This window comes from Microcaecilia unicolor, chromosome 4, assembly GCF_901765095.1.
Source record: "Microcaecilia unicolor chromosome 4, aMicUni1.1, whole genome shotgun sequence".
NCBI classification, from domain to species: domain Eukaryota; kingdom Metazoa; phylum Chordata; class Amphibia; order Gymnophiona; family Siphonopidae; genus Microcaecilia; species Microcaecilia unicolor.
In genome coordinates this window covers 162,812,662-162,840,447 of record NC_044034.1, presented here as the reverse complement: position 1 = coordinate 162,840,447, position 27,786 = coordinate 162,812,662, and the positions used below count along the sequence as shown (strand labels likewise).

General features: G+C 47.1%; 1 protein-coding gene across 2 annotated transcripts in view; it reads right to left on the bottom strand.

Moving 5' to 3' along the window:
• TSPAN18 (tetraspanin 18) overlaps positions 1–27,786 on the bottom strand; it is a 243,113-nt gene that overhangs the window by 40,173 nt on the left and 175,154 nt on the right. For both annotated transcript variants that reach the window (XM_030199480.1, XM_030199479.1), the window contains exons 3-5: positions 18,808–18,884; positions 2,731–2,829; positions 946–1,140 (exon numbers count right to left, since the gene is read on the bottom strand). In XM_030199480.1, coding sequence (XP_030055340.1) covers positions 946–1,140; positions 2,731–2,793 — 258 coding nt within the window. In that variant the 5' untranslated portion in view covers positions 2,794–2,829; positions 18,808–18,884. The remainder of the gene's footprint in view (positions 1–945; positions 1,141–2,730; positions 2,830–18,807; positions 18,885–27,786) is intronic.

Below are 27,786 nucleotides of genomic sequence, written 5' to 3'. Positions count from 1 at the left end.
CTATGTGCTTCATCCTACCTGTAGGGGGCCTTGTTTCTCATAATTCTTCATTTTCAGTGCCTCCTAATTATATCCCATCTGGCAAACCCTCTACAGTAACAGCAAAATGAGCCTTTTGCACCTCAGCAGGTGCTCCAAAGCAATTAAGCATTTATTTGTTCATGGACTATTAAAACCATGAATCATTTAATCATGTCAGCAGAGGCATGGCTGTCACTGGCTGGGACCTTATTATTCAGGGGAACAACTTTGCTACTGTAAATGAACCCCAGGCCACATCACTATTACTCCAAAGTACAATGTTCCTCTGCGCCATGTTAATTTTACCCAATCATGAATCAGGACAGGGAGAGGAGACAGCAGAGTAGGAAGGAATAGCACTGGTTGGACAGGAAAGGTAAGAAGAAAGGGAAAGTGTGACTTACAGGAGAAAAAAAGGGGGTGGGGAATGGATTGCAGCAGTCGGAGAGGTATATGGTGATTGGATCACAGAGGCTGGAAAGATAAAGGGAATGGCTAGAATGGTTGAAGATGCAAAGAGGAAAGGAGAGGGAATGGGAGATGGATGGGAGTAGTTAGAAAGAAGAGGAGATAGCCAGCTATGATGAGAATAATATGGATTCCACTTGACATCACTTGTAATGTTTATGCACTGGAAACTTCATACTGAGCTCCCTTTTCCCCAACCTCTTGCAGAGAACATTCGGAAAGAATGCACTGAACATTTCAGACAGAGCTGGGTAATCTCTTTTCCTACTTTACTTCAATTCATGAATGTGTACATATGGACAGATCTTGTGCCATTTATTAACTCTATACGGAGCTGGAAATAGCCATGCCATGTGCACAAAATTAAATGATCCTAGAAAGTTGAAATACTCAAGATTTGCTGGACAAACAAACATTCACCAGCCACATTAGGAAGGTGTACAGAGTGATACCTACAAAGAGGAGAAGGCATTTGTTTTCCCGGATGGCTCCACAGCAGCCCAGAAATCCCAGTAGGAAAAGCGTGGCTCCCATAGCTAGTAAGATGTATGCTCCTGTGAACAGCAGGGGGTTCACAGCTACAATTTCTCGAAATCCCGTAGGATCCACAATGACCCAGATTCCGATACCCAACAGACAGACACCACCCAGCTAATAGGAGAGAAAACATACAAGCTTTAACCAGGATGCTTCATCATTAATAACCAATATCTCTTCACTTATTCATCTGCATGGAATACACTGGCAAGAGAAACTACAGGAGATCACAGTTAAATGGTTCAAAACTTCCACTTATTAAGGACAGATAACAATTTCTCAGCCAAAAACATTTTGCAATCCAGTGAATCTGGAAGCCCATAGGAGTTAAAGGGAACTACCACTTTCCCCCTTCCCACCCTCCAACCTACCCCAAAGAACAAACAAAATCAAGACTTTCCAACTAGAGCTACAAGAGCCTAATTACTTGGATGCACATATCATGACACCCTTACCCCCTTCCTAACAGGTCCTGAAAATTTGCTATGAATAGAACACCATGTATGAAAACGTCATTGCAGGAGGGGCAAACACACACTCACCAAATTGAAGAAAATATTTCTTCAATCAACGTGTAATTAAACTTTGGAATTCATTGCCAGAGAATGTAGTAAAAGCAGTTAACTTAGCAGGGTTTAAAAAAAGGTTTGGACAATTTCCTAAAACAAAAGTCCTTAAGCCATTATTAAGATGGACTAGGGAAAATCCACTGCTTATTACTGGGATAAGCAGCATAAAATCTGTTTTACTCTTTTGGGATCTTGCCAGGTACTTGTGACGTGGACTGGCCAATGTTGAAAACAAGATACTGGGCTTGATGGTTCTTTGGTCTGTCCCAATATGGCAATACGTATGTATTTTATTATCAATATGCAATCATTTTTTCTTTCAGGGAAGAGATTGGGGCTTTGATACTCTCCTTTCATTATTATTTTTACTGTAATATATTTTGAGAGAAAGGTGAATATGTGAGCAAACACAATTTTCACTTTAATAATGCTCCAGGTCTTTGCAGGGCCGCCAAGAGGGGGGGACAGGGGGGACAAAATTCCCGGGGCCCGGGCCTCCAAGGGGGGCCCGGCACCGCAGTCCCACCTGCCACCGGGCCCGTTCCACCCGAACCCCCGCCAGCAGAAGTGCTGTCTTCTGACTCCGGCGTGCGCGGCCCACACAGACGTGCTCCTCTCAGCTGATCTTCGCTGTACTCTGCAGGGCATCAGACGCACAGAAGCCCTGCAGAGTACAGCGAAGATCAGCTGAGAGAAGCGCATCTGTGTGGGCCGCGCACGCCAGAGTCAGAAGACAGCACTTCTGCTGGTGGGGGTTTGGGTGGAAGGGGCCCGGCCCGGTGGCAGAGGCGGGTGGAACTGTAGCGCTGGCCCCCCCAGGGGGGCGGTGACAACCTGGGGGTGACGGTAGGGGGCGGGGCCGGGGCGGCCTTGTCCCGGGCCCGGCCCAGTCTTTCGGCGGCCCTGGGTCTTTGCCCAAGATCTTGAAAAGCTTCTGCCCGATATTGTAGACACTAATAGTTCTTTACAGGACAACCTTAGGCAAATTGTTAACATCTGTTAGAACTACTGAACTCTGTGTTAGGAACAGCCCTGGTTACTTATTCTTGCTCAGAAATTCTCACGTCATGGCCTTCTTTGGTTGTAACATTAAAAGACGCAGGAAGGGGCACAATCTCCTCCTTGAGATACTTACAAATATAAAGAAGTTGAACACAAACATAAGATACTTCATGCAGCTCAGGCAGTCCCCCTCCATGGTGTCCAGATACACAGTGTTATCTTACAATTCCTCCTGCAAAACATTAGTCTCAGTCTTAACTCATGTCATGTATTTCACTTCCTTTCCATCACATGTACCTGACTCATTGGAATACTCATTAAACAGGCTGGATCTTCTGGACAATTCCATTTTCCCATCTGCCCTGACACCAGGTCCTGTCCATATTCCCATTTTTTCTCCTCCTCCTCCCCCCTACCATCCTGGACTACCAGGGTTTTCAGTTCATCTTTTCCTATGCTGATAGAAACATCAACCACACTCTTGTCAGCAAATGCTGCAGGTTTAAACAGGGTATTGAAAAGTTCTTTAACACTCTTAATTAAAAATAACTCTTACAATAATGATATGAATCTTAATACTGATTCTTTCTCAAGAACAGGGGCAGTGGAACAGCTGTTTGTTGGGGGTGGGGTGGGGGTGGCCAATCAAACCAACCTCCACTTCTACCTCTCAAGCTCCTTAGTTGCTGACACTGTAAGGGGAACAATGTGAAAACAGAATCAACTTGCCCCAAATCAACTCTACTGAACTAAAAGCAGAGCGATAAATCTATACTGTTCCATGGTGCAGTAGAGAACACATCAGCAACATTAATGAAAATCAGCATTCATGCCCCTCTAAATTGTATAGTGACAGGAATCCTGGCCCAGTACTCTCTACTATAGAAATATATTTACTTTCTAAATATCTACTATGCTCCCTTCTGAAGTTTGTAACATTCCCATTATATGTCACATCACAAGGCTAGAAGGTCATTAGAAGACCCTGCTTGGAGCTGATTCTGTGTGACATGTGCAAACATTAACAACTTCAAGGAGCAGTTCCCAGTTTCAGCCTGGTGTGAGAGATCCTGATGAATCCTAAAACCTCAGATTACTTTTGTTTATGAATACTCCTTCTTCCAGAGATGAACTGCTCATACCTGTGCTTTTAAAGGTATATTTACAGGAGACCTTCTATAGCTGTGGGCTTTCTGTTGGTTTGAAATTGCACGACCAGCCCACAGTAATCCTGTGGATAAGGTTCATATTCCATGCGCAATTGATCTTGACTATGGCAATGAGTTTATTTATAGTATGAATGCTGGTGGTAATAACAACAGTGTCTGCAATTATGGTAATGATGGTCTTATTGATGCAGGGAATGATGTAGTGATGGATGATCGTTATGACCATGATGATTATTGGAAAGGTAAGGATGCCAGCTGTGACAATACCAGTAGCAGCAACAGAAACCATGCTCGTAATAGCGATGATAAGTACATTAGAAGCAGTACTGCGAATAAAATAACACTGATGAGATTGAGCGTGCCTTCTTGGAAATGTCTTTGAGAAGACAAACGATGAAGAGATGAGTAAAAACTTTCACATAAGATGCAGAAGGATTCTACGAACATCTTACTGCCCTGCTCTTATTGTCTGCTCACACTAAAGCTACATTATGCAATATTAGTATTACGAGACAATGGGCTCTAAACAGTGGTGTGCTGGTAAATTTTTAACAACAGGTTCTCTCCCCGGTCCACCTCTGCGCCCCCCCCCCCCCCCCCCCCCCCCCAAATTGCAGAGCTGGCTATAGCCGTGGGGGGAGGGCAATGCATTACTCTCTCCAGGAAAAAAAAATTAAATGATCCCAGGTTCTAATCTAATTCATGTTTAATATGGGATAAAATGCCATAAATAAGTAAATAAATATAAACTTTTAACGTCCAGCACCTGATTCTCAAAGTGGACATATTCCAAACACTATAATGAAAATAAAATTATTTTTTTCTACCTTTGTTGTCTGGTGACTTTGTTCTCTGATCATGCTGGCCCAGTATCTGATTACATAAGTACCATAGTAGTGCCATACTGGGAAAGACCAAAGGTCCATCTAGCCCAGCATCCTGTCACCGGACAGTGGCCAATCAGGTCAAGGGCACCTGGCACGCTCCCCTAAACGTAAACACATTCCAGACAAGTATACCTAAAATGCGAATTTTTCCAAGTCCATTTAATAGCGGTCTATGGACTTGTCCTTTAGGAATCTATCTAACCCTTTTAAACTCGTTCAAGCTAAACGCCCGTACCACGTTCTCCGGCAACGAATTCCAGAGTCTAATTAACACGTGGGTGAAGAAAAATTTTCTCCGATTCGTTTAAATTTACCACACTGTAGCTTCAACTCATGCCCTCTAGTCCTAGTATTTTTGGATAGCGTGAACAGTCGCTTCACATCCACCCCGATCCATTCCACTCATTATTTTAACACTTCTATCATATCTCCCCTCAGCCGTCTCTCTTCGCCAAGCTGAAAAGCCCTAGCCTTCTCAGCCTCTCTTCATAGGAAAGTCGTCCCATCCCCACTATCATTTTCGTCGCCCTTCGCTGTACCTTTTCCAATTCTACTTATATTTTTTGAGATACGGAGACCAGTACTGACACAATAATCCAGGTGCGGTCGCACCATGGAGCGATACAACGGCATTTATAACATCCGCACACCTGGACTCCATACCCTTCCTAATAACACCCAACATTCTATTCGCTTTCCTAGCCGCAGCAGCACACTGAGCAGAAGGTTTCAGAGTATCATCGACGACGACACCCAGATCCCTTTCTTGATCCGTAACTCCTAACGTGGAACCTTGCAAGACGTAGCTATAATTCGGGTTCCTCTTACCCACATGCATCCACTTTGCACTGTCAACATTGAACTCCATCTGCCACTTGCACGCCCCATTCTCCCAGTCTCGCAAGGTCTCCTGTAATCGTTCACATTCCTCCTGCGACTTGACGACCCTGAATAATTTTGTGTCATCGGCGAATTTAATTACCTCACTAGTTATTCCCATCTCTAGGTATTTATAAATACATTAAAAAGCAACGGACCCAGCACAGACCCCTGCGGGACCCCACTAACTACCCTCCTCCACTGAGAATACTGGCCACGCAATCCTTACTCTCTGCTTCCTATCTTTCAACCAGTTCTTAATCCATATAGTACCCTACCTCCGATTCCATGACTCTGCAATTTCTTCAGGAGTCTTTCGTGCGGCACTTTGTCAAACGCCTTCTGAAAATCCAGATATACAATATCAACCGGCTCCCCATTGTCCACATGTTTGCTTACCCCCTCAAAAAAATGCATTAGATTGGTGAGGCAAGACTTCCCTTCACTAAATCCGTGCTGACTTTGTCTCATCAGTCCATGTTTTTGTATATGCTCTGCAATTTTATTCTTAATAATAGCCTCCACCATCTTACCCGGCACCGACGTCAGACTCACCGGTCTATAATTTCCCGGATCTCCTCTGGGAACCCTTCTTAAAAATCGGAAGAGTAACATTGGCTACCCTCCAGTCTTCCGGTATTACACTTCCGATTTTAGGGACAGATGCATATTTCTAACAGTAGCTCCGCAGTTCATTTTTTAGTTCTATTAATACTCTGGGATGAATACCATCAGGTCCCGGTGATTTACTACTCTTCAGCTGCTGAACTGACCCATTACATCCTCCAAGGTTACAGAGAATTTGTTTAGTTTCTCCGACTCCCCCGCTTCAAATATTCTTTCCGGCACCGGTGTCCCCCCCAAATCCTCCTCGGTGAAGACCGAAGCAAAGAATTCATTTAATTTTGCTCCGCTACGGCTTTGTCCTCCTTGATTCGCCCCTTTAACACCATTTTCGTCCAGCTGGCCCAACCGACTCTTTGGCCGGTTTCCTGCTTTAATGTATCTAAAAAATTTTTAATATGTATTTTTGCTTCCAACGCTAATTTCTTCTCAAAGTCCTTTTTTGCCCTCCTTATCTCCGCTTTGCATTGGCTTGGCAGTCCCTTTATGATATCCTGTTACTTTCAGTTGGTTCTCTTCTCCACTTTCTGAAGGATTGTTTTTTGGCTCTAATGATTTCCTTTATCTTACTGTTTAGCCACGCCGGCTGACGTTTAGTCTTTTTTCCCTTTTTTCTAATACGTGGATATTATTTGTCCTGAACCTCCAGGATGGTGTTTTTTAAACAGCATCCACGCCTGATGCAAGTTTTTTTACTCTGCTGAGCTGATCCCTTTCAGTCTTTTTTTTCACCATTTTTCTCATTTTGTCGTAATCACCTTTTCTATAGTTAAACGCTAGCGTACTTGATTTCCTAGTTTCACTTCCTTCAATGCCAATATCAAAACCGATCATATTATGATCACTGTTATCAAGCGGCCCTCGTCTCGTTACCCCCTGCACTAGATCATGAGCACCACTAAGGACTAAGTCTAGTATTTTTCTTCTCTGTCGGGCTCCTGAACTAGCTGTTCCATGAAGCTGTCCTTGATTTCATCAAGAAATCTTATGTCCCTTGCGTGTACAGAGTTACATTAACCCAGTCTATATGCGGGTAATTGAAATCCCCCATTATTATTGTGTGCCCAGTTGTTTGCTCCCTGATTTCCCTTAACATTTCCGCATCCGTCTGTTCGTCCTGGCCAGGCGGACGGTAGTACACTCCTATCACTATCCTTTTCCCCTTTGCACATGGAATTTCAATCCATAGTGATTCCAAGGAGTGTTTTGTTTCCTGCAGAATTTTCAATCTATTTGATTCAAGGCTCTCGTTAATATACAATGCTACCCCTCCACCAATCCGATTCACCCTATCACTACGATATAATTTGTACCCCGGTAGACAGTGTCCCACTGGTTATCCTCCTTCCACCAGGTCTCAGAGATGCCTATTATATCTAATTTTTCATTTAGTGCAATATATTCTAACTCCCCCATCTTATTTCTTAGGCTCCTGGCATTCGCATATAGACATTTCAAACTATGTTTGTTGTTCCTAAGTACATCATGCTTAGTACTTGACAGTATTAATTGGCAATCTTTTGTCTGATTTTTATTGTTATTTAAAGATACCCGATCTACTACAATCTCTTTTGCAACCTCACTATCAGGATACTCTATCTTCCCTGTTATGGTGATATCTTTGAAAGATACCTTATCCCGAACCATGCTCTTTTGAGCGACTGTCGGCCTTCCCCCCATTTCTAGTTAAAAGCTCTATCTCCTTCTTAAACGCCGATGCCAGCAGCCTGGTCCCCACTCTGGTTAAGATGGAGCCCATCCTTTCGGAATAGGCTCCCCCTTCCCCAGAATGTTGCCCAGTTCCTAACAAATCTAAAGCCCTCCTCCCTGCACCATCGTCTCATCCACGCATTGAGACTCTGGAGCTCTGCCTGTCTCTTGGGCCCTGCGCGTGGCACAGGTAGCATTTCAGAAAATGCTACCCTGGAGGATCTGGATTTCAGCTTTCTACCTAAGAGCCTAAATTTTGCTTCCAGAACCTCTCTCCCACATTTTCCTATGTCTGCTGCTCTCTATCTGTTCCCTTGACTCCATTTCCAGGGCTTCCTTTCCATTTATTTCTTTTCTTTCCTCCTTTCTTCTTCATTTCTGGTCCTCTGCAGACTTGACTGTACAGTGGATCCAGCTTCTGCCTATTTTCTCCATCCATGTGCAGCTTCTCTCCTCACTTCCTTTTCCCTCATCTAATCTCCTTCCTCTATCTTCCCTCCATGTCCAGCATTTCTTCTCTCCCTTCCCTCCCCTCCATCCATGTCCTGAAATTCTCTCTCCCTGCCCCCCCTACCCATCCATGCCCAGCAATTCTCTTCTCTCCCCTGCCCCCTCTATCCATTCATGCCTAGCAATTGTCTTCAATCCCCTGCCCTCCGTGCCCAGCAATTGTCTTCTCTCCCCTGCCCCCCTCTACCCATCCCTGCCCAGCAATTGTCTTCTCTCTCCTGCCCCCCTCTACCCATCCCTGCCCAGCAATTGTCTTCTCTCCCCTGCCCCCTCTACCCATCCATGCCCAGCAATTCTCCTCTCTCCCCTGCCCTCCCCTCCCGCTCCCAAACATGTCCAGCGATTGTCCTCCCTCCCCTGCCCCTCCCCTCCCAAACATGTCAGCGATTGTCCTTCGCCCCCACCATCCCCTCCTGCACCCATCCATCTTTTTTATTACCTCTCCGTTGAAGCGCGCATTATTTAAACCCCTGCTGCCCGTCTCCAGCCTTCCCTGTTTGCTTCGATGAGTTCGTTCGTGCCCTTAGTCAGACGTCAGAAGGCGGGACTAAGGACATGAACGAACTCATCGAAGCAAACAAGGAAGGCTGGAGAAGGACAGCAGGGCTTTAAATAATGTGTGCTTCAACGGAGAGGTAATAAAAAAGATGGATGGGAGCAGAAGGGGACGGTGGGGGCGAAGGACAATCGCTGACATGTTTGGGAGCGGGAGGGGAAGTAAGCATGGCCTGTGATGGCACCCTCCTGCCATGCTTACCCCCCGTAATGGAGCCGGCTCGCCCCCAAGAACAACCGGCTCACAAGAGCTGTCAAAATTTAACAAGCGGGTCTTGCGAGCCGGACCGAGCCGGCTCCAGCACACCACTGGCTCTATATTCAGTCGGTAGCACTCGGTGTTTTGCTGACTGCCACTGGCGCTAAACCCCGATATTCAATTCCAGTCCATGTTTGAGCTTCAGTACTGAATATCTAGGTTTGCAGAACCGACTAACATATAACCAGTTAAGTCTGATATTCAGCACTTAACTGGCTACGAGTTACCACATAAAGATAGGGCTGACTTTTATGCGGTTCTATTTAGGCAGTAAACCTGGCTGGTTAAGTTCTGAATGTCAGTACTTAACTGGCTAAGCATTGACTTCAACCCTGGAACCCCCTAAAATAGCTGGTTTTTTACTTCGGTGCTAACCAATTATTTTCGGCAGCACTAACCGGTAAAGTGCCACTGAAAATTAACCCCGAACAGGTGATTTAACCGCCCAGGAGCTGTTTCTGGCCAGTTCAATCGCTTTGAATATCAACCCAAACGTGTCTAGTAATATTCAACATATAAAACAGGCTGATCTTCCTTAAAATATATACAATATTTGTATTATATTGTATTAATTATATTATGGGGCTCAGCTTCAGAAGAGAAAAACGTCCACAAAGTGGCATAAATCTGTATGTGGGTGTTTTTCTCACAAAAACGTCCAAATTGGTGTTTTCAAAACCAATTTTTAGATATTTTTCCATGAAGTACATTCAAATCACAAGGGGGCGTGCCAGGAGCATGTTAAGGGAGGGATCTGGGCGTCCCTAACACTTGGGAGCTTTTCTGCCATAATGGAACAAAACAAAAACATCCAGGGCTATAAGTTGGACCTTTTGGTCTAGACCTGTTTTAACAAATAAGCCACAAAGAATTGCCCTAAATGACCAGATGACCACTGCAGGAATAAAGGAATGGCACACCCTTACTCCTTAAGTGGTCAGTGACCCCTTCCCACCCAGAAAAATGTAAATGAAACAGTATACCAGCATCTATGACAGCTTAAGATGTTATGGCCAGTCCTATTAGAGCAGCCAGCAGGTTCATGGACTAGCCTAGTGGAGGGTGCAGTGCACTGTAGAGAAGGTGGCCCAGGTCCATAATCCACTCTAACTATTACACTTGTTGTGAAAAGTGTCAGCTCCCCCCCCCCCCAAAAAAAAAACCAACCCAACCTACTGTACCCACATATAGGTGACACCTGCAGCCTTAAGGGCTATTGTAGTGGTGTATAGTTGGGTACAGTAGGTTTTTCGTGGGTTTTGAGGGGCTCACCATATAATCTAAGGGGGTAATGGTGAGATGTGTACCTAGGACCAGTTATGTGAAGTCCACAGCAGTGCCCCCTAGGGTGCCCTACTGTTCTGCTGGGATGCCTGTGTGGCCAGTCTAATAGGAAAGCTAGCGCCTCCTACGTCCAAATGGCTTGATGTTTTGAGTTTTTCACTTGGACTTTGTTTTTGGAAATGGTTCAAAAGAGAGAGATGTATTAAGCACAACAACATCTATGAAATGGTCGTTTTCAAAGAAAACGGATAGATGCTTTTCTGGTTTGAAAATGGTCATATCCACTATTTGATTTTTGGACGTTTTCAGCAAAAACGTCCAGTCGGATTTAGATGTCATATCGAAAATCACCTGCTATATTATTTCTTTCAAGTTTATTTAGAACTTTCTATTCCGCTCATCAAGTAAATGTCTGAGCAAAAGAGGAGGAGTGAGGAGGAAGAAGATAGAGGAAATACAATTTCAAAAGTAAAGAGGAGGGAAGGAAATACATAGGGACAACTGTGTAGTCCAGGGTCGCACCAATCAGATTTTAGTATGTTATTTGGAAATGCATTGATGTTTTCTATTAATGTAACTCTTGCTAGTCTGAAATGGTCCTCACAGAGCTATTACACATTGCTTGACTGACTGGAGGAAACATTGACATAGAGGGTTATCCTCACTAGAAACAGTACGTGGGTCCAGGTCACAACCAGTATAATTGGGACATCATTAGCAAATTAATCCAAACTCTTGATTCTTCACCAGCACTCAATAACTCTGTCCAGACCAGAACTGAGGTTATGAACCAAAAATCTACTAAAGAGAGTCTTCAAGCAAAAAGGACAACCTCAAATAATATAAAGGCAGACAGCAAAAATAACAGACAGGACTCTCCAATCCCCAAGAAACTCCTTTTTCACTCCTTCTCTTGAATACCTCTCACGAGCTGGACTGAACTCAGATATAGTCACAGATGCAGTTCCTTCTGACTGCCTGGCCCTTCCTTGCTCAGATCCAGGGACAAACCTGCCTGTATCCTGTCTTTAACATAGGCAGCCGAGACCCCTCGGGCCCACATTTATGGCATTTTGCCACCATAACTCAATAAAGACTTCACACATAGTATTTGTTGACTTGGCACAACTTGGCCACAGCTTTATTTAAAAAACAAAACATATCTTAACCCTGGGCATACCCAAGCCGCTCCAGCCTCTGGCTCAATAACCCCGAAGCCAAGTCCACCGCCCTAGCAAGACTGGCTAATCTTGAACAGAGCTCCCCGCCGCACAGCAAGGGGGCCGTATTGTAATTGCAGCTGCCAGCTGCCTAGCTTGGGTACCCTGCCAAAGCTGCGACAATTTATACGTGCGTATATCATTTTATACTGGGGGAGGGGGGGGTGCAGTCCCCTTGCCCTGGCCGCCGGAAGAGGTCGTCCCTGCCCTCTTCATGGGCTTTTAACCCCTTTGTAGCTCCTCCTGTTGCCAGCGGGGAGCCTTTGGCAACGGGGTCCTGCCCCTTCCCTCACCTCGCTCGCTCCCCGCTGGCCTCGGCGCGCATGCCCATCGGTGCATGGCACCATGTTATTTTCAGCTCCGTGCACCCACGGGGCACTGCACTGTGCATTTTTTCCAGGACCAGTGGCATTTTCAGATAAGAGCAGAGGCCTAAGTAACCCCTGACACTTTTCACTGTGTCTCTGCGCCTTCTGATACAATTGCTGGACTAGCGAAACTCTTCCCCCTTACTTTCTCATATACTGGTCAAGGAACCAAAGTCTGGCAACACTCTTAAGGCTAAGATTTTATACCAATTCCATTCCACCATCCCCCCCCCCCCCCCAAAAAAAAAAAAGAGGTCACCTCCTAACATTACTTCGCTGTTCAGGAGAGTCCTCCCCTTGTCCTGGAACCTGCAGGGCATTCACAGGTCACAGTACAATATTTTTAGATGAGCCACTAGCGGTCTCTAACATCCACCTAATGCAGAACCCAGGTTTGAATTGTATTCTGATATTGTAATTTTTGATGTATTTTCTGATGTATTATTTATTGTACTATTACACTTTTGTGCTGCTTTGGGATAGACTATGAAGAAAGGTGGTGTATAAATATAACACAACCTAACACTTCCCTACTAGGATGCATCCCTGTACCCCTGCTGCCCATTACACTCCTGTAATTACAAGCATGAAAAGCTTCTTACAAGAAACCTGATTTATGGATTTTGGGTGTGGTTAACCATCTCTTCATCTCTCCTTAACAAAGAATTGTTTTATTCAAATGGGAAACTGAAAAAGTATTCTTGAAAAAAAAACAAAACAAGATTTTCTGGCAAGGCTGACTAATCCTTAGACTGTCACAAATCCCTGAAGTTTGTGCTGCTGTACAGGGGGCCCAAAGCCTGTCCTCTGTGACCATGGAAACCAATCACTTTTATAAATATCGCAAGAGCTTTGATAAATAGCAAAGGGAGGGTTCGTGAGAGCGGGTAAACAGCAGGGTTCAGACTCCGTCTCGCAGCAACCCGGCTTCACAAGACGAAGAAATCAGCCCTCCCTCTCCTATTACATTAAAGAGTGCGTACATTTGAAGAGGAGCGAGACAGAGACAGACAGATGGATGATTGAGAGATATAGAAAGAGACAGATCAAGAGACAAAGAGATTAGATAATAACAGATGAAAAGAACAGAAAGAAACAGATCGACCAAAATGCATTAGCTGGAGAAATGAAGATTGGCAGATTGAAAGAGACTGAGGGCCAGATGCACTAAAGGAGCCAGCAACGTGATTTTTAAACTGATTCTAGCCAGTTTAGCACTTAAGTAGTAAACCGGGACATGCACAAAAGGGTTCTCTGAGCCATTTTCCTGTCACGGTAGCAGCTAATGAAAACGGAATGCAAATGAGCTAATTACTATTATAATGTGAATGCGATGCACTACCGTTTCCGACCCCATGCACCATGGAAAACCTAACAGGAGGTCTGCACCTCTCGTTCGGGCTGCTGTGAGTGGGACCCATGCAGAGGAGAACGCCCATCGCAAAAATCGTAAGAAAAAAAAAACGTGCAAGTGCTCATCAGGGACATCTTTCAAGTGCCTAACACTTGGAGGTCCTTCACTCAAAAAAAAAAAAAGGACGTCCTTGACGAACACTTGGACGTTTTTTTTCTTCAGATTTTGTGACGGGCGTCCTTCTTTTGGACGTGTTTTTCTTAAGTGCCCAAAAACCGCCGGAGAGAATCGGGGATCGGGATGTGCGAGGATGTCTAAATCAAAACTATTTGGACGTCCCTTTCGATTATGCCCCTCCAGGTCTCTCTCAGCCAATCACAGCGCGTTTTAAACGTACTGTGATTGACTGAGAGAGACCTGGGGGGGGGGGGTATAATCGAAAGGGACGCCGAAATAGTTTTGATTTGGACGTCTTTGCATGTCTCGATCCCCGAGTCTCTCCGGGGTGGTCATTTCGGGCACATTAGAAAAACACGTCCAAGAGAAGGACGCCCATCACAAAATCTGAAGGGAAAAACGTCCAAGTGCTCGTCAGGGACGTCCTTTTTTTTTTTTTTTTTTGAGTGAAGGACATGCGTGAAGCCGTCTTTGGCATGTGCAGAGCAGCCAGCATAACGATTGGCTGCTCTGCACATGCTCAACTGGCCGACTGGCTTCCTCTCCTTAGGAAGGAAATCGCGTGCAAATGAGCTAACAGCGAGCAGCTCATTTGCATGCAATTTCCTTCATGCATGCCTGTTTTTTACCGATTCGCTAAGGGATCGGTAAGGGAAGGGCTCTTTCCGTGGAGTTAGTGCATCTGGCTCTGAGTGTGTGCACACTGAGATTGCTGGACAGAGGAGGAGTATGGGCGGGGTGGAGGGGGGGAATAATGAAACAGGAAATGCAAATAGACAATGCAAATAGGAAAATAGGTAGAATACTGCCTTGGTCAGACAGGTAGGCTTTGTGATCCTTCCCTGTGTATCCTTCCCTGGAGAATGACTGTGTGTTTGTAATACTCCCTACACTGAGAGTATTCCTGGGTCTTAACTCCTCATTTCATGGGCGCTTACAATAATCATTCCCTTTTGAGGTACTGCACAAAGCCAGACAAATCAGCTTTTTCTGTCTGGTGTAGTGAGGGAAGACAAGGTAGACACTCTGCAGATCCAAGGGGTATAGAACTACCTTACCCACAAGGTCAGGGGGGAGAGGGAAGAAAGAATGTTTGGCCCATCAAGTGGGCCGTGGACTCTCTAAAGTTTATTTACTTGGGAATCCCTTTACTCTCGTCACAGACCATTGCCCCGCTGCGATGGTTGCAACAAATGCAGGGCCCCAAATGCACGGCTTACTCGATGGTACTTAGCCCTACAAGCTTTTTCATTTGAGGTACAGCATAGGGCAGGTAAAACTACATAGCAATGCTGATGCCTTATCCCGAATTGCGGACTCCCCAGAAGGTAGCCAGGAAAAAGAGGAGAGCTGCAATTAGTTGAGGAAGGGGGTATGTAGTGAGGGAAGACAACGTAGACACTCTGCAGATCCAAGGGGTATAGAACTACCTTACCCACAAGGCCAGGGGGGAGAGGGAAGAAAGAGCAACCTAGAAACCCTGGCCTTGTGGCCAGGTTGACGGCGCGGGGGAAACGAAAGTGGTGCAAGAGCGGACTTCTGCCAGCGCACATTTTCAATGCAACGCGTTGAGAAAAAAATAAGCGCCGGCAGAACTCCGTTTGGGGGAGCGGCCGCTCCCCTGGCACCCCCCCTAGCTATGCCACTGGTGAGGCGCTGGGGAAAAGCTGTAGGCATCCAGTTATTGTAAGGACACTCTGATTCTGATCAAGGAACAGCTCTCTGGTCCCCAGTCTGTAAATGTCAGGATGGTACTTTTATTTATTGAGATTTATTAACCACCTTTATGAAGAGATTCTCCCAAAGTGGTGTACAGCAGGTACCATTTAACATAAAACTTTCAATTTTGTTAACAGCATAACAATAGTAAAACGACCAAATATATGCATAAATACAATTAATGAGGTAAACCTGGAAACGGCTAATTCAAATCTAGCAATAGGACTAACATGAAGCAGTATGAGAAATATACACATTTAACAGCACTTTAGAATAAGCATATAACAGAAATATAGTAAATGTCAGTAAAATACAAATGATACCATAATAGCATGGAAGAACATTCAAATGACATAGTTATTACTACTACTACTACTATTTAGCATTTCTATAGCGCTACAAGGCATACGCAGCGCTGCACAAACATAGAAGAAAGACAATCCCTGCTCAAAGAGCTTACAATCTAATAGACAAAAAATAAATAAAGTAAGCAAATCAAATCAATTAATGTGAACGGGAAGGAAGAGAGGAGGGTAGGTGGAGGCGAGTGGTTACAAGTGGTTACGAGTCAAAAGCAATGTTAAAGAGGTGGGCTTTCAGTCTAGATTTAAAGGTGGCCAAGGATGGGGCAAGACGTAGGGGCTCAGGAAGTTTATTCCAGGCGTAGGGTGCAGCGAGACAGAAGGCGCGAAGTCTGGAGTTGGCAGTAGTGAAGAAGGGAACAGATAAGAAGGATTTATCCATGGAGCGGAGTGCACGGGAAGGGGTGTAGGGAAGGACGAGTGTGGAGAGATACTGGGGAGCAGCAGAGTGAATACATTTATAGGTTAGTAGAAGAGTAGTTATAACACAAATACCAATGGAACACCTAATAAGCATACATTAGAACATTTGAATAACAAATATGATGCTAATGCTGTTTCTACCATACAATGAAACATCTTACTATGTAGACAGGGGCCAAGTGCAGATATATAGATGGAAACAAGATGAGTAGTACAAAGTCATTTGGGATAAACAGATGGGTAGCTAAACTCAACTCAAGTTCTATGTACAGTTAAAGGAGATATGAGGAACTAGTTTAAGGTACAGGGTGTGTAGCAAGCTAGTCCAGGTGCAAAGTGAGTGTAGGGTCAGTCACCACATGTATTAAAGGTTGGGAGAAACCAGACAAATCCAGAGGACTTTGTATGATGGAAGACAAATAGGAAAGAAGTGGGGGAGGGGAAGCAAACCTCTTATGTTGATACATATGGGAAAGGGTTGGGCATGTTGTTGTGGAGGAGTGGCCTAGTGGTTACAGCACTGGTCTTGTAATCCAGAGGTTGCTAGTTCAAATCCTGCTGCTGCTCCTTGTGATCTTGGGCAAGTCACTTAACCCTCCATTACCTCAGGTACAAACTTAGAGTGTGAGCCCTCCTGGGACAGAGAAATATCCAGTGTACCTGAATGTGACTCACCTTGAGCTACTACTGAAAAAGGTGTGATCAAAATCTAAAAAGTAAATAAATAGCTAAACCCCTCCAGGTGTGCATGGCCCAAAACATTTTTATGCTAATTTTGGGGCTTTTTTTTTAAACACTTTGTCTTTTTTTAGGTGCACTTGTAACTGTGCAAAAACTAAAAACCGCACACAATTGATTGTACATGCATTAATCTGTAGGTAGTGCCACAAGGGGAACAGGAGGGGAACAGGAGGATGCCCTCTAGCGGCAACACATGGCTCACAAGATGGGAGAGTTCACATCCAAAGTCTTTATTAGGCACCAAAATAACGACCTGACATGGGCCTGTGTTTCAGCGGGGGAACCGCCTGCTTCAGAGGTTACAGGACTCTGTGTAGTCACTGGTTTAAAACTGGTACCTGTGATATATAGCATATATGACTACCAGGCCACGCAGGGCCTTGCCGATGCGGTAAGCAAGGTAAGCGCCGCAGGGGGGCGCCCACCTCTGGAGGGCGCCGCTGCGGTGCTTACCCTCGCCCTTTGCCGCCGAGGCCTTTAAATCTTTTGGTCACCCCGGGTGTCACCAGAAAGGGCTGCTCCCGCTGCTCTTCATCCTGGCACCCCCCCCCCCCCCCCGCACCAGCCCTTTAAATTTATTTGCCGACGCGATAGCGAGCGCAGCACCTCGTGTGGAAGTAAAAGAAGCGGATCCGATCATCAGACTGGGGCAGATGGTGGATGGAAGGGGCAGAAATAGAGGGCAGATGTGGATGGAAGGAACATTAGAGAGGGCATTGATGTCTAGCTACGCCCCTGACACATGCATACAAGTATCTGTGAACACTTTACAATTTCAGATGCCCAAACAAAGGTGACCAGAAAGACAAACCCCTAGTATACAGCCTAAGGTTTTGGTCAGTCTCCCTGGCAGGCACATCTCCTTCAGGGACTCAGAATATGTTACTCCCAACTCCATTCTCTTCCCTGCCATCCCCAGTCTTGTGCTGAAGCAGCCAAACTCACCTTTCACGTCCCAGCCCAATTAATTCCCTTTCCTTTCTCTTTCTTCCTGAAATGTTTGCCTTCCTCAGAAGCCTGTTCTTTGCCGCTGGGATTTCTGTTGCCGATATTTCCCTCTTTCTTGTGTGTACCGTAACAGCTGCATGTTGAAAAGTCTTAGCAGCAGGAATGTTTCAAGCATGGGGTTGTTTAGAAGGACTAAAAACATTTTAAGTGCTACTTGTGAGCAGGAAAGCTCCTGCTTCTCTTCCCACACACAGCTTGCTTGGGCAGTAATTCCTTGCAGCAACTTCTAAGCAATTGGCTCTACTAGGAAGCTCAATTTTCTCCAGTGACTGGTGTAGATTAGGGTTGAAAATTAGGACATGTGGGAGCAGATCCACAACATAGCTGCCTCCTTCTGCAGCTCTCACTTGATTATACACAGGCCTCTCTCCTATCTCCTTCCCATCATACAGGGTCTCTTTACATTTTCAGCATTTGTTTCTTACTGGCTTCAAGGCTGTCAGCTCTCTCACTATCCTACCTTTTTACCGAATCTTTGAAAGACCCTTTTTTACAATACTGTTTCACTGTATTGTCTCCTCGCTGGGAGAGGCCTGTAACTAACCTAACTATCCTTCCTGCACTCCTCAACCTGCTTCCCTTAAAAAGCAAGATTTGGCAATCTTCCGGCCAGCATGGACCGGTGTTCTGCAGAGGTAGTGTTCATTACCAACAAGTAAGGAAGCTGCTCTACTATCATGAAGCACCAGCTTCTATTGGTCATGGTGTATCAGTAATGAGTTTCAGAGGGAGCCACGAAGTTAAAGGGTGAACTATTAATGAAGGCCCATGGTGCCAAGCTTAGAAATTATAGGTTCCAATAAGCTGGAAACTCAGGGAAAAACTGCCAGGTCAGAAAATCAAGCTGATTAGGGCATCCAGGTGCCTTTGCAGAAAGGCAGATGCTTATGAAAGCATTTAAAAAAACAACAACAACCTGGAATCCCTTTTGCAAATGAAAGAGCTGGCAGGAAGTTCTTACCTTAGCAGCGGCCTGTACTGTGGTCAGTTTTTGTAGGTCATATGCCTCACGCGCTGTTTTTATTGGCCCAGCTTGTCCTTTAAGAAAGAAATGTTCAATTACCGCAAAAGTCAATAAAATACAATTCCATTAAATTAGGAATTAATTAAAAAACCCCATGCTGAAGAATACACTTAGCTTAATTGCATCCTAAAGATGTTTTACTTTGATGTTAATGAAAAACTGAGCAGCTCTGAGCACCCAGAGAAAATATTCCAACTTCTCAGTCTTTCTAAACTGTTTGTATGCCCACATACAGGGCCGTGCCGATGCGGTAAGCGGGGTAAGCGCTGCAGGGGGGCGCCCACCTCTGGAGGGCGCCGCCGCGGTGCTTACTCTCGCCCCGCGCCGCCGAGGCCTTTAAATCTTTTACCTGGTCGCAGCAGCGTCAGTGAAAGCGCTGCCGACGTCTCCCTTCCCTTGCACTCATTGGTTCCCTCAGTGTCCCGCCTTCTAGAAGAAGGCGGACACTGAGGGAACCAAGAGCGCGAAGGGAGATGTCGGCAGCGCTCCGCTTTCACTGACGCTGCTGCGACCGGAAGTAAAAGATTTAAAGGCCCCAGGGTGCGGAGGAAAGAGCAGAGGCATAGGCGCCCCGTATAAGAGGCTTGGGGAGGCTAAGCCTCCCCAGCCCAACCATGACCTTTAAAACCGGCTCCGGTCCCCACCTGGCAGTGTTGACGGCGTCCCCTGTGCCTTTGAGCAGCTTACCGGCACACGCAGCACTTCTCTTGTTTCTCCTCTTCGTTGCCGTCGCGTCGTCCCACCCCCCCACCCCCCTTCACGCGATTTGCGAACCGCGCTGCCGCTTAGCACTGCTTAAAAAAAAAATTTACACGTCAGCAGGAACAGGCTGCTTCAGCCAATCCCAGGAGCCTTCCTTCAGCCCTTGGGCGGAACACGCTGAAGGAAGGCCCCTGGTATTGGCTGAAGCAGCCTGTTCCTGCTGATGTGTAATTTTTTTTTTAAGCAGTGCTAAGCGGTTCGCGAATCGCGTGAAGGGAGAGGACAATTTGCTGGAAATGGAGGGGAAGGGAGAGAGAGGAGGATTGCTGGTTATGGATGGAGGAGGGAAGGGCAGAGAGGGACAAGGATGGACATGGGGGCCCACGGAGAGGACAATTTGCTGGAAATGGAGGGGAGGGGAGAGAGGAGGATTGCTGGCTATGGATGGAGGAGGGAAGGGCAGAGGGGGACAAGGATGGACATGGGGGCCCACGGAGAGGACAATTTGCTGGAAATGGAGGGGAGGGGAGAGAGGAGGATTGCTGGCTATGGATGGAGGAGGGAAGGGCAGAGGGGGACAAGGATGGACATGGGGGCCCAGGGAGAGGACAATTTGCTGGAAATGGAGGGGAGGGGAGAGAGGAGGATTGCTGGCTATGGATGGAGGAGGGAAGGGCAGAGAGGGACAAGGATGGACATGGGGGCCCACGGAGAGGACAATTTGCTGGAAATGGAGGGGAGGGGAGAGAGGAGGATTGCTGGCTATGGATGGAGGAGGGAAGGGCAGAGGGGGACAAGGATGGACATGGGGGCCCACGGAGAGGACAATTTGCTGGAAATGGAGGGAGGGGAGAGAGGAGGATTGCTGGCTATGGATGGAGGAGGGAAGGGCAGAGGGGGACAAGGATGGACATGGGGGCCCAGGGAGAGGACAATTTGCTGGAAATGGAGGGGAGGGGAGAGAGGAGGATTGCTGGCTATGGATGGAGGAGGGAAGGGCAGAGAGGGACAAGGATGGACATGGGGGCCCACGGAGAGGACAATTTGCTGGAAATGGAGGGGAGGGGAGAGAGGAGGATTGCTGGCTATGGATGGAGGAGGGAAGGGCAGAGGGGGACAAGGATGGACATGGGGGCCCAGGGAGAGGACAATTTGCTGGAAATGGAGGGGAGGGGAGAGAGGAGGATTGCTGGCTATGGATGGAGGAGGGAAGGGCAGAGAGGGACAAGGATGGACATGGGGGCCCACGGAGAGGACAATTTGCTGGAAATGGAGGGGAGGGGAGAGAGGAGGATTGCTGGCTATGGATGGAGGAGGGAAGGGCAGAGGGGGACAAGGATGGACATGGGGGCCCAGGGAGAGGACAATTTGCTGGAAATGGAGGGGAGGGGGAGAGAGGAGGATTGCTGGCTATGGATGGAGGGAAGGGCAGAGGGGGACAAGGATGGACATGGGGGCCCAGGGAGAGGACAATTTGCTGGAAATGGAGGGGAGGGGAGAGAGGAGGATTGCTGGCTATGGATGGAGGAGGGAAGGGCAGGGAGGGACAAGGATGGACATGGGGGCCCAAGGAGAGGACAAATTGCTGAAAATGGAGGGGAGGGGAGGAGGATTGCTGGCTATGGATGGAGGAGGGAAGGGCAGAGAGGGACAAGGATGGACATGGGGGCCCAGGGAGAGGACAATTTGCTGGAAATGGAGGGGAGGGGAGAGAGGAGGATTGCTGGCTATGGATGGAGGAGGGAAGGGCAGAGGGGGACAAGGATGGACATGGGGGCCCAGGGAGAGGACAATTTGCTGGAAATGGAGGGGAGGGGAGAGAGGAGGATTGCTGGCTATGGATGGAGGAGGGAAGGGCAGAGAGGGACAAGGATGGACATGGGGGCCCACGGAGAGGACAATTTGCTGGAAATGGAGGGGAGGGGAGAGAGGAGGATTGCTGGCTATGGATGGAGGAGGGAAGGGCAGAGGGGGACAAGGATGGACATGGGGGCCCAGGGAGAGGACAATTTGCTGGAAATGGAGGGGAGGGGAGAGAGGAGGATTGCTGGCTATGGATGGAGGAGGGAAGGGCAGAGAGGGACAAGGATGGACATGGGGGCCCAAGGAGAGGACAAATTGCTGAAAATGGAGGGGAGGGGAGGAGGATTGCTGGCTATGGATGGAGGAGGGAAGGGCAGAGAGGGACAAGGATGGACATGGGGGCCCAGGGAGAGGACAATTTGCTGGAAATGGAGGGGAGGGGAGAGAGGAGGATTGCTGGCTATGGATGGAGGAGGGAAGGGCAGAGAGGGACAAGGATGGACATGGGGGCCCAAGGAGAGGACAAATTGCTGGAAATGGAGGGGAGGGGGAGGAGGATTGCTGGCTATGGATGGAGGAGGGAAGGGCAGAGAGGGACAAGGATGGACATGGGGCCCAAGGAGAGGACAAATTGCTGGAAATGGAGGGGAGGGGAGGAGGATTGCTGGCTATGGATGGAGGAGGGAAGGGCAGAGAGGGACAAGGATGGACATGGGGGCCCAGGGAGAGGACAATTTGCTGGAAATGGAGGGGAGGGGAGAGAGGAGGATTGCTGGCTATGGATGGAGGAGGGAAGGGCAGAGGGGGACAAGGATGGACATGGGGGCCCAGGGAGAGGACAATTTGCTGGAAATGGAGGGGAGAGGAGAGAGGAGGATTGCTGGCTATGGATGGAGGAGGGAAGGGCAGAGAGGGACAAGGATGGACATGGATGGGAGGACAGGACCCAGGGAGAGAGAAGAAATTGCTGGAAATGGATCTAGAGCAAGAAATGAAGAAGAAAGGAGGAAAGTAAAGAAATAAATGGAAAGGAAGCCCTGGAAATGGAGTTAAGAGGACAGATAGCAGCAGACTCAGATACTGGGCCAGCATGATCGGAAAAAGAAAGTCACCAGACAACAAAGGTAGAAAAAAATCATTTTATTTTCATTTTAGCGTTTGGAATATGTCTACTTTGAGAATTTACATCTGCTATCTTATTTTGCAATGTATAGCAATTTGTTTCTAAGAATATTGCTGACAATTCCTGTCAGTGTAGCAAGTGGTGAGCGATCATTTTCACCGGGGGGGGGGGGGGGGGCGCCAACTGATAGTCTGCAGGGGGGCGCCAGAGACCCTAGGCACGGCCCTGCCCACATAGTACATGAATTTACTTATATACACATACATACATACATGTATACATAGACACATATAAATAAACACACACGTCATAAATAATACTTCTTGCTTTCATAATCAAGCTAAAGGAACCATAAGTGAACAGGCTCAGGCTGCAGACTTCTGACACTTTAGAGGGTCACTGTGACATGCAGATAGCTTTAAACCTACCCTACCCCTCCTTCTCCTGGCTTCTAAGCAGTTACAATAAAACTTAGGCTTTAATGCACAACAGATTTTGCTGCTGTTGTGAAGAACTTGGGGCCTTTAGACTATGTACACGCATCTCTAAAATTATATTAGTCATCAAGATTATATTCCATTAACACAGCTGCGCTCAATAAGAACAGAAGAACTTGGTGAACAGAATGTGCCACAGGGAAATTTGGGCTTCATTGTGAGAAACGAAGCTTCCTAGTGACATTCCACCAGGATAACTGCAGAGAAAAAGAACAGGCATTCAGACTACAAGCAAACGGGTGCCAGTGTACAAAGTTCACTCATGGAAAACCACAGCAAGTTTTAATCAAACGTGTGGGGCATCATCTTCATTCTGTGAGGCTCTGAAGTTTGTGCGATCTTTGTACCGGCATCTACTTCTTTTACAGCCACTGCTGTTGCCAGTCAGCCCCCCCCCCCCCCCCCCCTGAGCACAAGCTCCCTCTCTCGATCATAAGCTCTCCCTTTCCCCACCTGTAGGCCCTCCCCAGGCCTACCCTTAAAAGCCTTAGTGGTCTAGAGGCCTCTTCCAGGTAGGAGCAACCCTACTCGTTCCTGCCCATGCTGGTTTCGCAATCTAAATGGCTGCTGTGACTTCCCACGGCAGCTCATGAGACAGCCATGGGAGGTTGCAGCAACTATTTTGAGATTGAAACCGGCACTGGTAGGAGCCGCTCCTGCATATTATAGCTCCAATCTCAAAATGGCTGTCATGACCTCCCGTGGCAGGCTCACAAGCTGCCGCAGAAAGTCGTGGCAGCCACTGTGAATGTGAAACCAGCATAGGCAGGAATGAGTGGGGATTGCTCCTGCCCTGAAGAAGCTGCTAGTCCACCAGAGCTTTTTTTTTTTTTAATCATTTTTTTATTATTATCAGAACACATTGTTTACAAGCAACGTCTCATGTTACAACCATGTATACTAGTTCATCACATTCAACTTCCCCGAATTTTGTTTTCTCCCTCCCGCCCCTCCCCCACCTCCCCCCATCTTAGCTCAAGCATTCAAGATCTTGCTTTTAGCAACTGAAGTTAGTGTGTCCCAGTAGGGGGACCAAGTTCTACAAAACCGGTCCCCTGCTTCTGATGCCAAATCCTTGATACTTTGTCTTTCCAAAGCGCACATTTGTATCATCATCGACCTCCAACAACTGATTGTGGGCTGTTCATCTGTCAACCACACCTGTAGTATTGTTTTCTTTCCCATCAGGATTGCTCTCTGAAGAAATGTCCTCATGCCTGCCGGCATTTGTCCCTGCACTGTAAAAACATGAAACAGCTGTCTGGGAGAACGCTGCCATTGAGTTCTCCACATGCCCGATACATGTTCCGCTAAGTTTTTCCAAAATCCCTGTATCCTTGGGCAGGACCAGAACATATGGCCCAAATGTGCGTTTGTACGAGCACATTTCGGGCAGGAATCCTTGTCTCTCAACTTAGCTCTGAACGCCCTGTGCGGTGATATGTACAATCGAAAAATAAATTTATACTGAGTTTCCCGCCAGCTCACATTCTCAGTTAATTTATGTAGTCGTTTAATGCACACTTCCAGTTGTTCCTGTGTAAGTTGTATTCCAAGTTCTGATTTCCACTGTTGTAACACCTTAGAATAATTTGTTGCTTTGGTATTGTCTCTCAGGTGCGTGTGAAAATATTTCATTGGGACTCTAGCTTGTGCGTCCAGACCCAACAGTTCATTATATTTCCCCCAAGTTTCTATTGTTAATGTTTCTTTAGGCAAAGATCGCACATAGTGTTTTAACTGTAAGTATGCAAACAAGTCTGACTCAGGTACTCCAAACTCTCTACAAAGTTCCGCAAATGGCTTCATTATTCCTTGCTCATTCACCACATGATACACATATCTCACTCCCTTTGTTGCCCACGTCTGAAAGGCCCGTGAAGTGCTACCCGCGGGAAATTGGGGATTCCCCCTGATGGGCAGCATCGGGGAGCTTACTTGGCTAAGTCTTAAAAATTTACAGAGCCATCTCCAAGCACATCTCAGAGGTTGAAATATCGGGGTCACTGGCCCTAGCTTTTGTGCCTGTCCCCCAGGAGCCTGTAACCAACTTGCGAAATGTTGTTCCCGAAACCAGTGTGTCTCAGATAATGTAAGAGAAAAATATTCCGTGTTTCGGAACCAGTCAGAGAGATGTCGAATCCCACCAGCCAACGATAGTAGGCGCAGGTCCAACACTCCCAGACCTCCCTTCTCCCTAGGTAACATTGCCTTATGCATTGTCATTCGGGCCCTTTTACCCTGCCATAAAACTTTTGCTAGTTTATTCTTTAGCCACCTTTCATCTCTTCCTCTAAGGTACATGGGCATCATTTGGAAGGTATAAACCCAGGTTGGGAACAATATCATGTTGTATAATGCCACCCGTCCCATCAAAGATATGGGGAGCGCCTGCCACCTGCCCAAGGCACTCTCCACCTTTCTTTTTAAGGGTTCCATATTTAATGTGTAGATATGAGTTAGATCGATTGGAATTTTCACCCCCAAGTACGTCATTGTCTCCTGTGCCCATTGCATCCACCAGAGCTTTTATGGTAGATCTGGGGAGAGGGGAGCTTGTGGTCACAGGGAGTCATGCTGTGACCATTGGGAGGGGGGCAGGGGAGTGCATTGTGGTCGCGGAAGAAGGGGGCGTACTGGCACCCTTTCTCCTACAAAGAAACCACTGCATACATTAGAGCATTCAATGTATCACAATGCCAGTACAATGCAAATGACACACTTGAACAGGCAGGCACTAGAACATTCAGATATCAGATATGATGATTATAATGTCAGTACGATACAATGAGACATTTTAATAGGCAACCAAGTGGGCAAGTGCAGTTGAGACACAGATGGACAAGCTGGGCAGGGACATAAGTCACTGGGATAAATAGATGGGTGGCTAAATTGAAGGAAATTATATGTATATGAAGAACTGGTCTTCATTACAAGGTGCTTGGCCAGCTAGGCCAGATGCTAAGTAAATGGATAGTCAGTCATCACATGTGTTAAAGGTTTGGGAGAAGAACCTAGTTTTTACCTGCATCCTGAAGAACAGATAGTCTTGAGTTCAATGTAGTTCCTTTAAGAGAGAATTCCAGAGTGTGGGAGATACTCCTGAGAAAGCTGACAATATCATTTGAAGCAATTTCTTTTGATAAGTGTCCAGCAGTGGCGTTCCTAGGGTGGCTGACACCTGGGGCGGATCACGGATGCGCCCCCCCCCCGGGTGCAGCGCGACCCCCCCCCGGGTGCATTTTGACCTGCTGGGGGGGGGGGGGGGTGCCGCGCGCCTGTCTGCTTCGCTCGTTCCATGCTCCCTCTGCCCTGGAACAGGAAGTAACCTGTTCCAGGGCAGAGGGAGCACGGAACGAGCGGAGCAGACAGGCGCTCGGCACCCTCCCCCCCCCCAGCAGCATGCACCGGGGCGGACCGCCCCCACCGCCCCCCCCCCCTTGGTACGCCACTGGTGTCCAGATAGTGATGCTCTTTGAGAGGACCTTAGAGGCCTCAAAGGTGTGTAAAGGACTAACTTATTCTTTAGGTACTCTGACCCGTTTTGTTTGGTGGCCTTGAAATTTAAATAAAGAGTCTTACATTTGGCTCTGTAGGGTACTGGTAGCCAGTGTAGTTTTTGCAGGAAGGGTGTGTGATGTGGTCATGCCACTTGCAAATCCACTATCAAGTCATCCTGTAGAATTCTGAATTAGTTGGAGCTGATTCAAACTCTATTTGTTTTGGTAAACCTACAGGGCATTACAGGAGACTAGCCATGACATTATCACTATGATGAGAGTTGACTTTTTGATGTATGGAGCAGGGGTGTATCTAGACTTCTCCGGTAGGGGGGTCCAGAGCCGAGGTGAGGGGGCACATTTTAGCCCCCCCCGGCGACCCCCCCCCGGCGCTGCTGCCACCATTGCCGCCACCCCCGCCACCCCCGCCACCGCCAGAACCACCTCCAACAACTGTGGCCCGCCCGCCCGATGACCCTCTCGACCGCCCGACGACCCTCTCGACCCCCCGCCCGCTGTCGCCAGCAAAGGACGTTGACGGCAGGTTGGCGGCGGGAGGGAGGGTTGCGAAGGTCATCGGTAGGGGGGTTCAGGGCCAAATCTAAGGGGGCCCTGGCCCCCGTGGCCCCATAGCAGAGACGCCCCTGGTATGGAGAAAGATATTGAAGTTACCACCTGTGGTACAAGCAGTTTTTAAAGGTTCTTTGAATTTGTAGGATTAAAGTGATGAGTCTAGCAGTATTCCAAGATTCCTGACTGTGACTTTAAGGGAGGTATTTGAAGTTAGGTACCTATCTGCTTGGGATAGGAACCCACAGAATTTCAGAGGGTTTTTTGTTTTGTTTTGTTTTTCTTTTTTTGCCTTACTGAGTTTCTGTTAGACAGGCAATCAATTTACTTAAAGCTGTGGGTAGATATATTTCACTGGGTATGAATAGTCGTACATCATCAGCATAGATATAGATTTGTTTGTCCATCAACTGAAGCAGTTTAACTTGAGGCTTAAGGCAGATAAGTAATAGTATTGATGCCCATGGTATCCTACAGTTCAGTGCCTGAGCTGATGATGTGCTGTTGTTGAGCTGGAGTCACAGGACTGCTTATTGTGTGGCCATAGTCTTGTGGTACCACTAAGAGTTGATGTAGTTCTGTGAGACTATGGTAAGAAGTTGCAGCCACCATATTGGATTTGACATGGCCCCAACAGACCCCACTAGACCACCAAGGATATTCAGATAGGCGTGGGGAGCCTATGCGCAGGGTGGGAGGGATTGTCTGTTTTCAGGCTGCC